At 44.3% G+C, this 13073-nt stretch overlaps 2 protein-coding genes across 2 annotated transcripts; both read left to right on the plus strand.

Annotated features, from left to right (window-relative positions):
* The first annotated feature begins 978 nt into the window (after positions 1-978).
* Positions 979-5001, plus strand: LOC125508649 (UV radiation resistance-associated protein). The gene is made up of 6 exons (XM_048673411.2): positions 979-1404; positions 1871-2077; positions 2524-2704; positions 3340-3500; positions 3786-4016; positions 4617-5001. Exons 1-6 carry the CDS (start codon positions 1138-1140, stop codon positions 4731-4733), a joined length of 1164 nt encoding a protein of 387 aa, XP_048529368.1. The 5' UTR covers positions 979-1137; the 3' UTR covers positions 4734-5001.
* A 3359-nt stretch (positions 5002-8360) lies between these two features.
* LOC125508650 (uncharacterized) lies at positions 8361-12033 on the plus strand. The gene is made up of 3 exons (XM_048673412.2): positions 8361-8586; positions 9109-10797; positions 10889-12033. Exons 2-3 carry the CDS (start codon positions 9111-9113, stop codon positions 11737-11739), a joined length of 2538 nt encoding a protein of 845 aa, XP_048529369.1. The 5' UTR covers positions 8361-8586; positions 9109-9110; the 3' UTR covers positions 11740-12033.
* The last annotated feature ends 1040 nt before the right edge of the window (positions 12034-13073 follow it).

Consider the following 13073-nt stretch of genomic DNA (forward strand, 5'->3'; position numbering starts at 1 on the left):
ACTGTTTAAAAAAATAGTAATCTCACCCTAACTTAGGAGGTCTTTGGTTGGGGCTCCATTAACGTAAATGGTAACGTGATGAGGTTACCCCGCATTTGTGGCTGTAATGGGACTGTTGCTGGTTTATTTGGTTCACTCACTCAGGTAACGGTAACAAAGAGATGAGAAAAGAAAACTGCGATTAGGGTTGCCCCTGCGTGATTCTCTTGCTCCACGACCAAGACCTGAGGACGTTGCACGCGTGGTTTGAGGACAGATTTGCTGCGGTGGCCGGCGGCACAACGGCAATGGAGACGGCCGTGGTGGTACGGCGGCAACGGAGGCGGCCGCGGTAGTGGACGGCAGCCATGGTGTTACGGCTGCAGCGGACGCGGCCGCGGCGGTGGACGACAACCCTGGTGGTACGGCGACAACGGCGGCTGCGGTGCTCCGGCTGCGGTGCTCCGATGGCGGTGTCCATGGTGGCTCGTGCGAGGCAGACGCAAAAGATGTTTGAGGAAGAAGAGAAAACAGACGTGGGCGAGAAAGGTGGATCGGGGATGGGATCGCTTAACGGCCAGGTGTGGGCGTAATCGTTTTTGTATAGCGCAGTAACTGATTACGCGGTTTGTGATTCCAGCCCGACTCAAACCAAACACACGTAACGATAATGGATATCGCTGTAATCAGGTCCCGGCCAAAAACTGACGAAACAAACACCTTCTTAGGCTTTGTTCGGTTAATCCCAACCCCAGGTGGATTGGAGGGGATTTGCAGGGATTTTGGTTTGCAGGGGATTAATTCCCCCTCAATCCCCTTCAAATCCACCTCAACCGAACAAGCCCTTAGTGTTTTTTGAACTATGGTACCCTAACCGGTGATTTCCGGTTTACATTTTTTTGAGCGGTATTTCCGGTTTTACATACACAAGAAAATGAAAAAACTGTCTCAAGCCCAAGATGGAGGTGGGCCTGATTTGTTCCTCCTCGTCGCTACGAACCACGCCATTCTCCTCCGCTGACCCTTCGTTGCACTCAGACTAGAAACTCGATCGAGGAAAAAAAACCGAGCAGGATCTCTCGGAGAAGAAGAGGAAGAAGCGCCAAATCTCCAAACCCTAGAGGAATCCCGACCAGCTTCTACCTATGATCCCGGGCCATGGACCCGGGCCCCTCGTCTGCCAGCGCTGACCCGTCCCCGCCAGAGGAGGAGGAAGAGGAGGAGGAGGAGGAGCGCGACAGCAGCACCGGCAGCACGTGGGTGGTCGTGCCGGGGAGCGAGGTGCTGGGTGCCGACGCGCCCAAGGTCGTCGGCTGGGAGGAGCTTCAGCAGGAGCTCGCGCGCCTCTGGAGCCTGTCCGCCGCGCTCGCCGCCGCCAGGGACCGCAAGGCCGGCCTCGCCGCGCGCCTCGAGTCCGCGCTCGAGGTAATTGATTAGTTAATTATTGCCCGATCTGCCTAGGGTCACTCCTTGCTTCATCCTTAGTGAAATGATGAGATCCTTTCTGCAATTCGCACACCGGATCTTCGGCGTGCTTTGCTTTGCTCCCGAATTAGGTTTACTTCCATCAGAGGGCGTCCAGTCTTTACACATTCTTCAGTTTGCAAGCAACATTTCATTCCGCTGATCACTCCTGTTTTTAGTATTTATACCTAGTGACTAGTGTGTCCTCGGTCTGGTGATCAGATTTTATTCGGAGATACTAGATGCCCTATAAACGTTTTAACCAAAAGGGGCCTTTCATTGCTTTTGACTTGTGAAAGTTCGTCGTGCTACTATTACTGTATTTGCCAATGCATCTCGTTGGTTTTATGAAATTAGGTTTGTTGCAAAGTACATCATGAGTTATTCTGGATGTTTAATTTGTACTTCGAAATATGTTGACGGGCAGGCAAGAAAGGCAGTTCTTCAGCAGGATAATGAGTTGGCTGAGATGAGGCAGAGATTGCAATCTCATGCTGATTTTATGGGGGAATTGAGGATGCAAACGAAGGAAGTGTCTGCAAATGTTGAGGATCGAAGGGAGCAGCTTTGCGTCAAGATCAGGACGCTGACAGTAGCAGACAAAACTGTTGGCGCAGCACAAAGTAAATTACAGGTATTCAGTTGTATGTGCGCGATCGAGAAATGGTTGCATTGTTTTCTTTTACCCCCTGTTAAGAAGCCATACAAGTCTTGCGCATGGAATTTTCTACCGAAAAGCATTTCCTGCTGCTTTTTTCGTGTGGGGGTTGTATAGAAGTTTCATGGCCCTTTATCGGCGCTCTTCTTGTAAATTCCGATAATAAATCTATCAGTATTGAATTCAAAGGCTACATAAAGACGCAGTGCATTGTGGCCTGTATGTTCGTAGACCAAATTTTGACGTCGCGTATTTCTTTACTTGAACATATTCTTCTCTTAATTAGATATCTGGTGTAAATAGATTTTCATGATGGGGATTCTAGAAAGAACGTTTTCTAAGCTTCAAAACTGGATATGATGTTACTCTTCTATTCCACAAATCTCACTCGAACATTTTTGTATGGGTGATGGTGGTTATAGGAACCTTGTAAATTGCTGTCTGGGGAACGTGGCCATGGTCGTCTTAAAGGTCTGGAACGAATGTTACGGATGAGACAACAATACATGATAGGACAAGTTGCTCAGATATATCCTGTGAGGCCCTTGAATGAGCAATCTCCAATTGTAAAGCCTGGATTAAACTCTAGTATCACTAGAACAGGTATGCCACTCATCCTGTTACGACCTTCATGAGTCACCAATTCTGCATACCAGCTCTCTGAAATACTAAAATTCCATGCATATGTTTTCACTAGTCACAAGCATAATACTGGTCTAGCAGAACCATACAGCGTGCATATTTGTCTTGCTGCAGTTCTTGCTACTGATGCTTGCATGAACTTATTTGTGGGTGGATTAATAAGTTTATTCATTTATGCAATAAATATTCAACGCTGATGCTTGGTAGCCACACTTATTTGCATAGTGGTTGTACACAGATCTTCCCAGCCATTTAGCTTCTTACTCCTTTTGCATTATTCTGCAATTCTAGATTTGGAATTGTCTCATACAGTACAGCATCGATGCACTTTAAGGACTTACGATTATTTCTCCTATTCAATAGTTATGTTCATGCTATGCAGCATGACTCCTGTCATCATGTAACATTTTCATTTAAGTAGCCATTCTTATGAAATTGGCATTTCATAGCTATTATGATGAAATTGACAATTTTTATTAAAGAATGAGATACACTGGTTTCATTTCCCTCTTAAGAAAATAGAATGAATCATGAGTTCTGGGACTGTAATTTTAAAGTTTGTTGTCACAGTTGTTAAATCTACCGAAAAATTTCAGGAGTTGGTGAAGCACTGTTGCCCAATGGTTCCCAAAACGGACAGGCACCTTTGGCCATTTTGGGACTACAGTTATCAAAGCTTTCTATAAAAAAGACCAGCTACTTCAGTGACAAGACAGAGATTCAAAAGTCTGCTACTCTTCTTGGATATGTTGCACATGTATGTATTTAAATCTTGATAAATAATTAATGAGTAGGATTTGACTTCATTCATTCTAGTTTGCTTCTAATCCTTTCTATAGGAGTTTGAAAATTTATACTGTATGAGTTAATATTCTGTTGTAGAATGATGAGATATTTATATCAGATCGACATATAACTAGTTTGTCAATTTGTGTTTCGCGGTGATAGAAATGACACGAAGTTTTCATTCATGGACTCTAAGTACGCCGGCCTTTCTCCGTTTGTGCTGCTGAATCTATATTTATTTGTTTTTGACTCATAGGCGGTCTCCCTTATTGCATCATATCTTGATGTTCCTCTTCGATATCCACTACGGTTGGGAGGTTCACATTCGTATATTGTTGATCATGCCCCTTCAGTTGACCCATCTATAGCCCCAGGAGTAAGTTCTTCTACCCCTTCGAGCACAAGCATGAGGACAATGGAATTCCCTCTGTTTTTTGAAGGACAAGAAACGACAAGATCAGCATATGCTGTATTCTTGTTAAACAAGGTTGGTCAAGCTTTTGCATTTAAGTAATGCAAAGTAGGCATTATTAGTTTAGAGTTGCTGATCTTACGAATGAAATATGATTCAAGAGAATGACCTGACTACATCTATCTGCTAGGCTCTTAGCATCAAATAGGTGATTTAGAATCTTAATGTAAGCAGACCATAGTCATGGTTTTATACTTGAGTGGGAGAGTGGGTAGATAGCTAGATATGGATCAGGATATGACAAAAAGGTCAACCTTAAATGAGTTTAACAGAGCTTTGTGGAAGTAGCAAAAGTGGCATCTCATGAAAATGTTGGCTATTTTCAACTACTTGTGAGTTGGGAAGCTGTGTAGAAAATCATAAACATGGAGTTTAGTAATGCATGGAAATTTAATGGCAACCAGTGAGTAACAGTGAATCCTCTAGGTTTTTGGAATATAAACTGTAGTTCAATTGTATAGTTGGTACACATTTTTATCCGTATTTGTATTTGAGTAATTATATGTCCCTGAAATAGTTGGTTATCAGAAAGAACTTGATGTGTAGTGTTTACTTCCACCCGTTTACCATTAATTCTGCTTAGACGTTTAACCTTCCCGTTATGTTTCCTGACAGGATGTCGAACAACTTCTGAACCACATTGGCGCTGAGAGTCTTGGCCCAAGACATGTACTAGCTAACCTGAAGCAGCTAACAACCATTGTCCAGTCACAACAATACATTTCTGATTGATTTAACCCAAAGAAACACAGTTTTGAATTTCTGAGGGATATATATTGCTTGCTTATGGCTGAGTCCTAGTGTAACCTGGTGCTGTTTTTAGCGAGCACCTTTCCTTTCCCTGGACGGAAATGAGCTCAGGTCTCCCTTTGCTGACATGTTGATGTAAACGCGTAATTGCTTTCTCCGTGTAAAATGTTGTCACTTGGATGTGTACAGGAAATAGATGGATGATGATAAATGAGTTGTAGTGCAGGAAATCTCACTGCTTGTTACCAGAGCTGTGGTTGCTTGTTTTCCAAGCGTTATGGACTTGCATCCATTTTTTGATAGTACTCAAAGGTCAGAGCTGTTACTAAGAGAAAAAGACTTGATACCTTCCGTTCCTCTTCCAGGCCTCGAAGAATTTTCCTGAGACTTTGTTGAAGTGATTGATGTTGTGTAGCCTGGTGCTCTTCTGTACCGAATGCGTTCTTGCGTATGCATGCTGAACTCAGAATATTTTCTTATTGATGCAGATGAACAAATCCTGGAATTCAAAAATATATGAAGGCGCCGAGGGGATTGCAGACTATAGGCCCATCAGTCTCATTCATGCCATTGCTAAGATTATCGTAAAAATCCTCTCAACCCGTCTTGCTCCGCACATGGAAAAGCTGGTCTCCAACGCCCAAAGCGCATTCATCAAGCGCAGAAGCATACACGACAATTTTTTGTGTTCGCAACCTGGCCCGTAGACTACACAAATGCAAGACCCCGTCTCTGTTGTTCAAGCTTGACATCCGCAAGGCCTTCGACTCAGTTAGATGGGAATACATCCTTGATCTCCTACGGCGAAGGGGTTTCCCCCCCAAGTTTCGAGATTGGATTGCGGCTCTTCTTTGCACATCATCCTCGAGGATCCTACTGAATGGTGGGGTGGCCCCCGTCTCTGTTGTTCAAGCTTGACATCCGCAAGGCCTTCGACTCAGTTAGATGGGAATACATCCTTGATCTCCTACGGCGAAGGGGTTCCCTCCCTCCCCCCCAAGTTTCGAGATTGGATTGCGGCTCTTCTTTGCACATCATCCTCGAGGATCCTACTGAATGGTGTGGCCGGCCACCCCATCAAGCATGGTCGGGGCCTTCGGCAAGGGGATCCCCTATCCCCGCTCCTTTTCGTCATTGCAATTGATGCACTCCAACAACTGCTTGAGTTGGCAACCAGAAAAGGGCTACTTCACAAGGTGCGGGGGAGAGGGGTCATGGTGAGAACTTCACTCTATGCAGATGATGCAGCCATTTTCATGGCCCCAATTAAAAATGATATTGACAACCTCTCAGCCATCTTGAGCGGATTCGGGGAGGTCACCGGGCTATGCACCAATTTCCAAAAGAGCTCTGTTGTGGCCATTCGATGCAATCACCTTAATCTAGAGCACATCCTTCAAAGCTTGCCGGCGAAAAGGGCGTCCTTCCCCTTAAGATATTTGGGCCTTCCTCTATCCGTTTGGAAGCTTAAGTTGGTGGATTGGCAATTCCTTGTGGACAAGGTTGCGGGCAAGCTGGTTACCTATGATGGACAAAATATCACCACCAGTGGACGCACTGCCCTTGTCAAGTCCGTCATCACCTCTCAAGCGATCTACTTCATCACGCCATTGGTCGTACCGCCGAGCATTCTTCAAAGCATTAACAAACTCGAGCGAGCCTTCCTTTGGTCCGGATCGGACAAGACGACGGGTGCCAAGTGCAAGGTGAATTGGGAGATTGTCTGTCGGCCGCATGAATATGGTGGTCTAGGGGTCCTCAACACTGACAAATTTGCGAGGGCCTTGCGTTTGAGGTGGCCATGGTTTGAATGGACGGCGCCTCACAAGATGTGGGTCGGATTGGGAAACCCATGTGACGAGGAGGACCTTGACTTCTTCTATGCATCCACAACCATCACCATGGGGAATGGTGCTAAAACACCTTTTTGGGATTCCCCTTGGCTTCATGGAGGCAAGCCCAAGGATGTCGCTCCTCTCATTTTTGAGGCCTCCTCGAGGAAGAATTGGAAGGTGCGCGAGGCTCTAAAAAATAATGCGTGGATCCTCAAAATCAACACCTCCACGGTCGTATCAGTTGAACACATCCGGCAATTCTTCACTCTTTGGGCGCTTTTAATTGATGCCCACCTTGTTGGACATGCCAAAGACACCATTGTGTGGAAGCACACGACAAGCGGGCATTACTCTGCGGCCTCCGCCTACAAGGCCCAATTTCTAGGATTGGTCGTCTCCCCCATGGATCAAATGATTTGGAAGGCTTGGGCGCCGCCAAAGGCTAAATTCTTTGCTTGATTGGCTATCCAAGATAGAATTTGGACTGCGATAGGCTTGCAAAGCGGGGATGGTCAAACTGCGGGCTTTGCACTCTCTGCAAGAGAGATCAAGAAAGTGGACCACATCTCTTCTTCAAATGCCGATACACCATTCGGCTATGGAACTCGGTCATCGCGAAATTCGGCCTTCACCACTTGGACACTGCTACTTGGCAGCTACATGATTCGGTAGAGGAGCGGTGGACAAATATAACCGGTGCCGGAGTCCCCAATAGGAAGGCTATGGCCTCTCTTACCATACTCGTGTCATGGACCACTTGGAATGAGAGGAATGCCCGTGTTTTTTGACAGAAGAGCGCTCCGCCAACAATCTTGCTCAACTTCATCATTTGCGAGGCAAACCTTTGGGTCACTGCCGGTGCAAAGAAATTAGGGGCTATTATTTTATGCGAGTAATCACTCATGCCGTGTAAGAGTGACTTCTGTAACAAACTCTCTTCTTATCTTAATTAATAGATGAGGCAAATCTTTTGCCTCCGTTTTAAAAAAATGAATGAAACTCTTTGGCAGGATTGAGAATTACAAAAGGCAACAGTGAAAGGAGGAGCCGAGTAGTTTACTTTCTCCATCTCTCACTTAGGCCTCCTTTGGTTTAGAGGAATTTCATAGGAATTCTAGAGGATAGGATTCTTATTGGATTTTTTCCTTTAGAGCCCTTTGGTTCATAGGAATGGATTCCTATTCCTACATAGGATTGGTTCCTATCCTCCATATTTCATAGGAAAATAAAAAAGAGCCTAGACTCAATGGAAAAATTCCTTTGGTGTCAACCAAATGACATCTTGTTTCTTATTCCTACTCATAGAATTTGAGATACATGTTATCTCATTTCCTACAAGATTCCTATTCCTATGATAATCCTATCCTATGAACCAAAGGAGGCCTTAACTTTACCCTTTTTTCAATATCATTTATGCCACTGTAGTTTGTGGATCTAGCAGAGCAATGATACGCATCCAGCACGCCACGCCCTCGCCCCACAGGAAAAGGTCGCTGAGCACATGCCGCCATTTCAGAAGCTCACAGTTCCATCATTGTACTACCAAGCATAAAGAGAAGGGGAAATAAAAACAAAAAACAAAGTAAGCCGAGATCTCCTAGCATTGCTTCATGATGGACAAAGGTAGGTGATCAACCTCTGTACTACTAGTACATTTGGACATGTCATGTACTGTTATGATGGCACCTGAGTAACTTTCTCCTCACACCATGATCTCCAGGACAGGGTGAGATGCCTCAGGGCTCCCTTTTGGTGCCGACCAAAGCATTTTTTGTCTGTCAAGGGTGGTGCTGCAAGTGCAAAGCAAGGGATCCAGACACAGGAAAAAGGAGCCTCCCCAGTGCACCGCACTGCAGCTTCCTTCCTTGCTTTGGTCTCGCTTCTTTACTTGTTCGATCCAGTTCCATGTGGTTGCCACCATTTCTCCACTGCATGCATCTGGGCCTGTGACGCTAGGAGATTTTGGTTCTTGCTGTTCGCCGTCGTCGACGTCGATGCAGGTGAGAGCCCATCCTTCACCCAGGGACGCTTCTTGTGCTGTGCATGCTGCTGGTTTCGTTGAGTGCCGTTGCTGGTTTGCTATTGTTCGGTGAAAGCACTACGCCTATGCTGTGATGGATCTTTGTTTCCTTCTGTGTAATTTCTGCCAGTCTGTTCCGCAAACTGGAGTTTCTTCTACTCCTGTCTTAGGTCGGCACCTGTAGACGTTCGCAAGCAAAAAATGATTGTAGAAGTCATCTGGTTAATGAAGAACGTCGTCGGCCTCATCACCAAAAAGGCCACCACAAAATTTGTGGCCCATTTCATCTTGTTGGAAGTGATGTTTCTTATCAACGTTCATTGTTAGTGTACTAGTATACAGAGTGTTCTTCAACAATAGGCATCACTGCATCAGAAACAGATAGATAACAAACATTTTCACTAGATCATGAGCTCAATTCATCTGCGCATGCTTTATAATACTAGTACCCGAATTATACCCAGGCTAATGATCTGCTTCTTGCTTCCTATTATCATGCCAGGAATGCGTTTAATGGACAAATTTAAGCAGATGGCTAAGGATCTCGGCACAGACGATCTCGTTCTGCACGCTAAGAGAATATTGCATTCCTCTTTCGCAGTTGCTTATCAGTCTTCTTGTGATTATCCTATGGTACTCGGTGCTGGGATCTTGTTGCTGCTACTACATAGGATTTGCCCTCCTCTACTTGCTTTCCTAGTGTCTTCCTCTCCCCTCCTGCTGTTAACCGGACTTCTTCTCGGAGCCCTTTTGAGTTATGGTGAACCAAATACCCCCTCAGTGACTGCAGAAGGAGACTCTGATAATCAACAAACTTTGACCCCGGAGTCCAAAAATTCCATTGCTGACTGCTCGACCGAGGAGGTTGAGAGTGTTACTATCGAGACTTGCTTGGAGAAGAGAACCGGCAGTGCAGGAGTATATGTCGAGGAGAGAGCCCCGGCCAATAACACGCATGACAATCACTGCGAAGAAACAAATGTCATGTTTCTGGCAGCTGATACTGTGCTTAGCACGGAGTCTTCTAAATATGCCCAGAGCAATGTCATCATGGGAAGAGAAGGATATGGTGAGCAAATCAGCGAGAAGTCTGATCTGCAAGAATTTGAGAGCAGCAATAATGAAAGAGGTGACTATGAAGTACACAATCATTATCAGTTTGGTGAACCCACGAGTCCCTGCTGGCAGTCTGCTGACCGGCAGGATCCTTGTTATGGTTCTGAATCTGATCTTACTGATGACAGTTCTTCTCCTGATGCATCCATGACCGACATAATCCCAATGCTTGAAGAGTTGCACCCACTGATAGACTTGGGGACTGGTCACCCCACCTTGGCCTCCAGGTCCAGGGACAACTTGAATTCTTCATCAGATGACGATGAGAGTGACCTTGAGGAGGATGACGATGACGACAGTATCTCGGACGATGAAGATGAAGGAGAGGAAGAGGAGAAAGATGATGGAAATGATCAGGAGGATGTCATAGGAAAGAATGGTAGGGCCGATGGTCTGATGGAGCTGCAGAGAGCAAAGAATATCCTGAAGTTTGAACTCGATCAGAGGCTAATGGACTTGCAAACCGCTGATGCAACACAGAAATTGAAGGAGGCATCCCGTTTCTTTGTCCAGGTTCCTTCCATTTCCACACCAAGAGGGCAACCATATGATCCTTCAAATGCCTCAGGGGAAGGGGAAGTGATAGAGTTACCCCAGATACCTGATTCAGCACCATCTGTCCTCCTGCCTATGGGAAGCCTATTTGATCTTCCTTCTGACCATATTGTGGACCATAACAGTCAATTGGAAGAAACTTGGACTCCTCGCTCGTACTCTCCAGCAACACAGCTTAGAAAGCATGGAAACTTCCATGGACGGCACTCCGCTAATCCGTGTCGCAGTGGCCTCAAATCGGAGAAAGGTGAAATTGGTGGAGAAGATGCCCTTGGTAGTCACTCGGACAGTGATGCTGCTAAGCAAGGGAATGATGGGAGGTTATCTTGTTCACAGGAAGCACATTTAGGTGAAGAGATCAAAATACTAAGCCCAGTAATTTCAGATGCTGGTGTGTTGAAAGGAGATTACGGGATGCATGAAGGCAATAACAATGCTGATTCCAGTGATGATATAAATTCATTTCCTACCATGAAAAATGAATCCAGCACTTCAGAAGCGGAGGTTTCAGTTCATCCAGGTAAATTTGTTATGGCTTTCAGACGAATAAATATAATGTACTTTTTCCTATTGGAAATCTTTGCTCAACTAAGGTTGATAATATCTTGCAGGCGGTGAGCAATCAGTGCTATGCTGTCTATCCAAAGTAAATAATTCTGAGCAATATGTCGTCGAAGCGAATTCCATCGATGAAGTTAACTCGTTATTCAGGAGCCGCATGGAGGAAGTGCTAGTGCAGTCCGTTTCAGAGCCCGTTATGGGGCAACCTTTGACAGTTACACTTGAAGATGACTCGAGTGACCCGGCGTTATGTCCAAACCCCGGGATGCATGCCATTGAAGCGAGTTCAGTTGAAGAATTAAATTCACAATTTGTACAAATCAATCACGAAGTACTGACATATGACGCTTGGGATGTTGAGCCGGTTCAAGAAAAGTCAAGTGAAGAAGCATTTCTTGCTGCAGATGAGCATACTTCAGAAGTCCCAGTTGGAAATGGGTCCAGAGAGCTGTCAACTGCAGAAGAAAACCAGCAGTTCGCAGGTACTTCTAGGCTCCATGTTATTGAGGTGACCTCAGCTGAAGAGATGAAAAGGCTATTCAATACACTCGAAGATGTGCAGGACCAGATGCATCATAGCTCAGAGCACAAGCTTGCTCAAGGTACAGGAGGGAGTGCTTCTGGCACGCTAGGTCTTGAAACAGAGCCCGTCGAAGATGCCGGCTCTGCTTTCGAGCAGTTAATCTCTGGCCATGACAAGGGGAAGATGTCTCAAGATGTTGAGGTGGAGCTGAAGCCATCCGAGCTCAACTCTGAACTGGAGGTTACCGAGGCCCAAACTCTGGATGATGATTCTAGTTATGACACATTTGGCAGTGGTTCTAAAGTAACTGAGCTCAAAGATTCAGCTGGAACTCCTAAATCTGTTGCTGTTGAAGGGCGGCATGAGGAAGATGTTTGAAGTTGCAAGTTGCAACACATGATTCAGGCATTGGGCTACTCCCGGGGCTCTGGAAAGTGTCAAATAGCTTTGATGTGAGAAACTGAAGTTAAGTTCCATTAAGCAAGGGCTCAAAAACACTACACTCCTTTTTTTTTGCAGAATACTGGATTTGAATTATGAATGGCTATGCTCTCAAATGTTCCCCTTTCTTTAATTTTTAGACAAATAAGCTAGTAGTAGGGTTGTAACGAACTATATTCTTCTGTACTTCAAAGAAAAATTTGGCAGGAGCTCTGCTGATTAGCCCTGACATTATCAGCTTCAAAGCCTACTAAAAGGAAGTATTTACTCGAGTAATCCAAATGCAATTCAGATGCAAAATGCTTAACGTGCTACTGCTACTACTACCTCCGTCCTGGTTGTTAGTCCCTTCTTGCATTTTGGGTCAAATTTTGACCTTTAATTTAACTACCAAAAAATAAGTTATATACACCAAAAATAGTATCATTGAATATCTCTTTCTAATATGCATCCAGCAATATAAGTTTTGTGACATACAACTTATATTTTTTAGTCAAATCTACGACCAAAATTTGACACAAAATACGAAGGGGATCAATAACCCAGACGGAGGTAGTACATCTGATCGAAAAATGTAAGTATTAGAATTTGTAGCGGTGAAACATTATTGCTATTTTGTGACATTCAATCGATTCTCATTTTCCCTTTTTGCACAAAAGATTCTCCTTTTCCAATGTCTATCAATGTGCTTGTATATAATAATCATGCCTAAAAACATGGAACCTCATATGAATATATGTTTGGGATTTATTTGTTATAAAGATCTTCGATTGCTTATGAAGTTTAATAAAGAAAAATTACCCTTGTTGCGAAGTAAGACAATAAAATAGCTCCCTCCCCTTTATTTTCCCCATTCTAAAACATAATGCTCTAGGCATGCAACATGCATGGTCTCAAAAGATGCAGCTTTGACCATTACTCTTCTTTTTTGCGGGGAAGCTTTGACCATTACTGTTTTGCATATGAATACATTGTAACAAATTAGAAAAACAACTTGAACCAAATTAGTGAAGTTAGTTCCTTTTGGCATGTCTCAATAATTTGCGCGGGCAATAACTTAATTTCTTATTATTCAAGTTCTTACATGAGAATGTTGATGCATGTATTTTAGTACTCCAATTTTGACAGGAGTATTATAATTTATATCTATAAGCCTATTATTCATAATTTAGATGAATTCAAACATTTGATCATTTTTCCTGTCATTTATTTTTTTTATCTGTTTTACCCTGCTTGCAACCTTCCTCTCTAGAACCTGAGCAGACCTCCTT

The sequence above is a fragment of the Triticum urartu genome, chromosome 5A (genome assembly GCF_056163025.1).
Source record: "Triticum urartu cultivar PI428250 chromosome 5A, HENAU_Tu73, whole genome shotgun sequence".
NCBI classification, from domain to species: domain Eukaryota; kingdom Viridiplantae; phylum Streptophyta; class Magnoliopsida; order Poales; family Poaceae; genus Triticum; species Triticum urartu.

Bases quoted from the DNA above. Each gene is read 5' to 3' on its own strand.
- LOC125508649 (XM_048673411.2), top strand. From the start codon at position 1,138: ATGGACCCGGGCCCCTCGTCTGCCAGCGCTGACCCGTCCCCGCCAGAG. The intron at 2,078-2,523 runs GTATTCAGTTGT...TGGTGGTTATAG, and splicing joins CAGCACAAAGTAAATTACAG to GAACCTTGTAAATTGCTGTC. The intron at 4,017-4,616 runs GTTGGTCAAGCT...GTTTCCTGACAG, and splicing joins CTGTATTCTTGTTAAACAAG to GATGTCGAACAACTTCTGAA.
- LOC125508650 (XM_048673412.2), top strand. From the start codon at position 9,111: ATGCGTTTAATGGACAAATTTAAGCAGATGGCTAAGGATCTCGGCACA. The intron at 10,798-10,888 runs GTAAATTTGTTA...AATATCTTGCAG, and splicing joins GGAGGTTTCAGTTCATCCAG to GCGGTGAGCAATCAGTGCTA.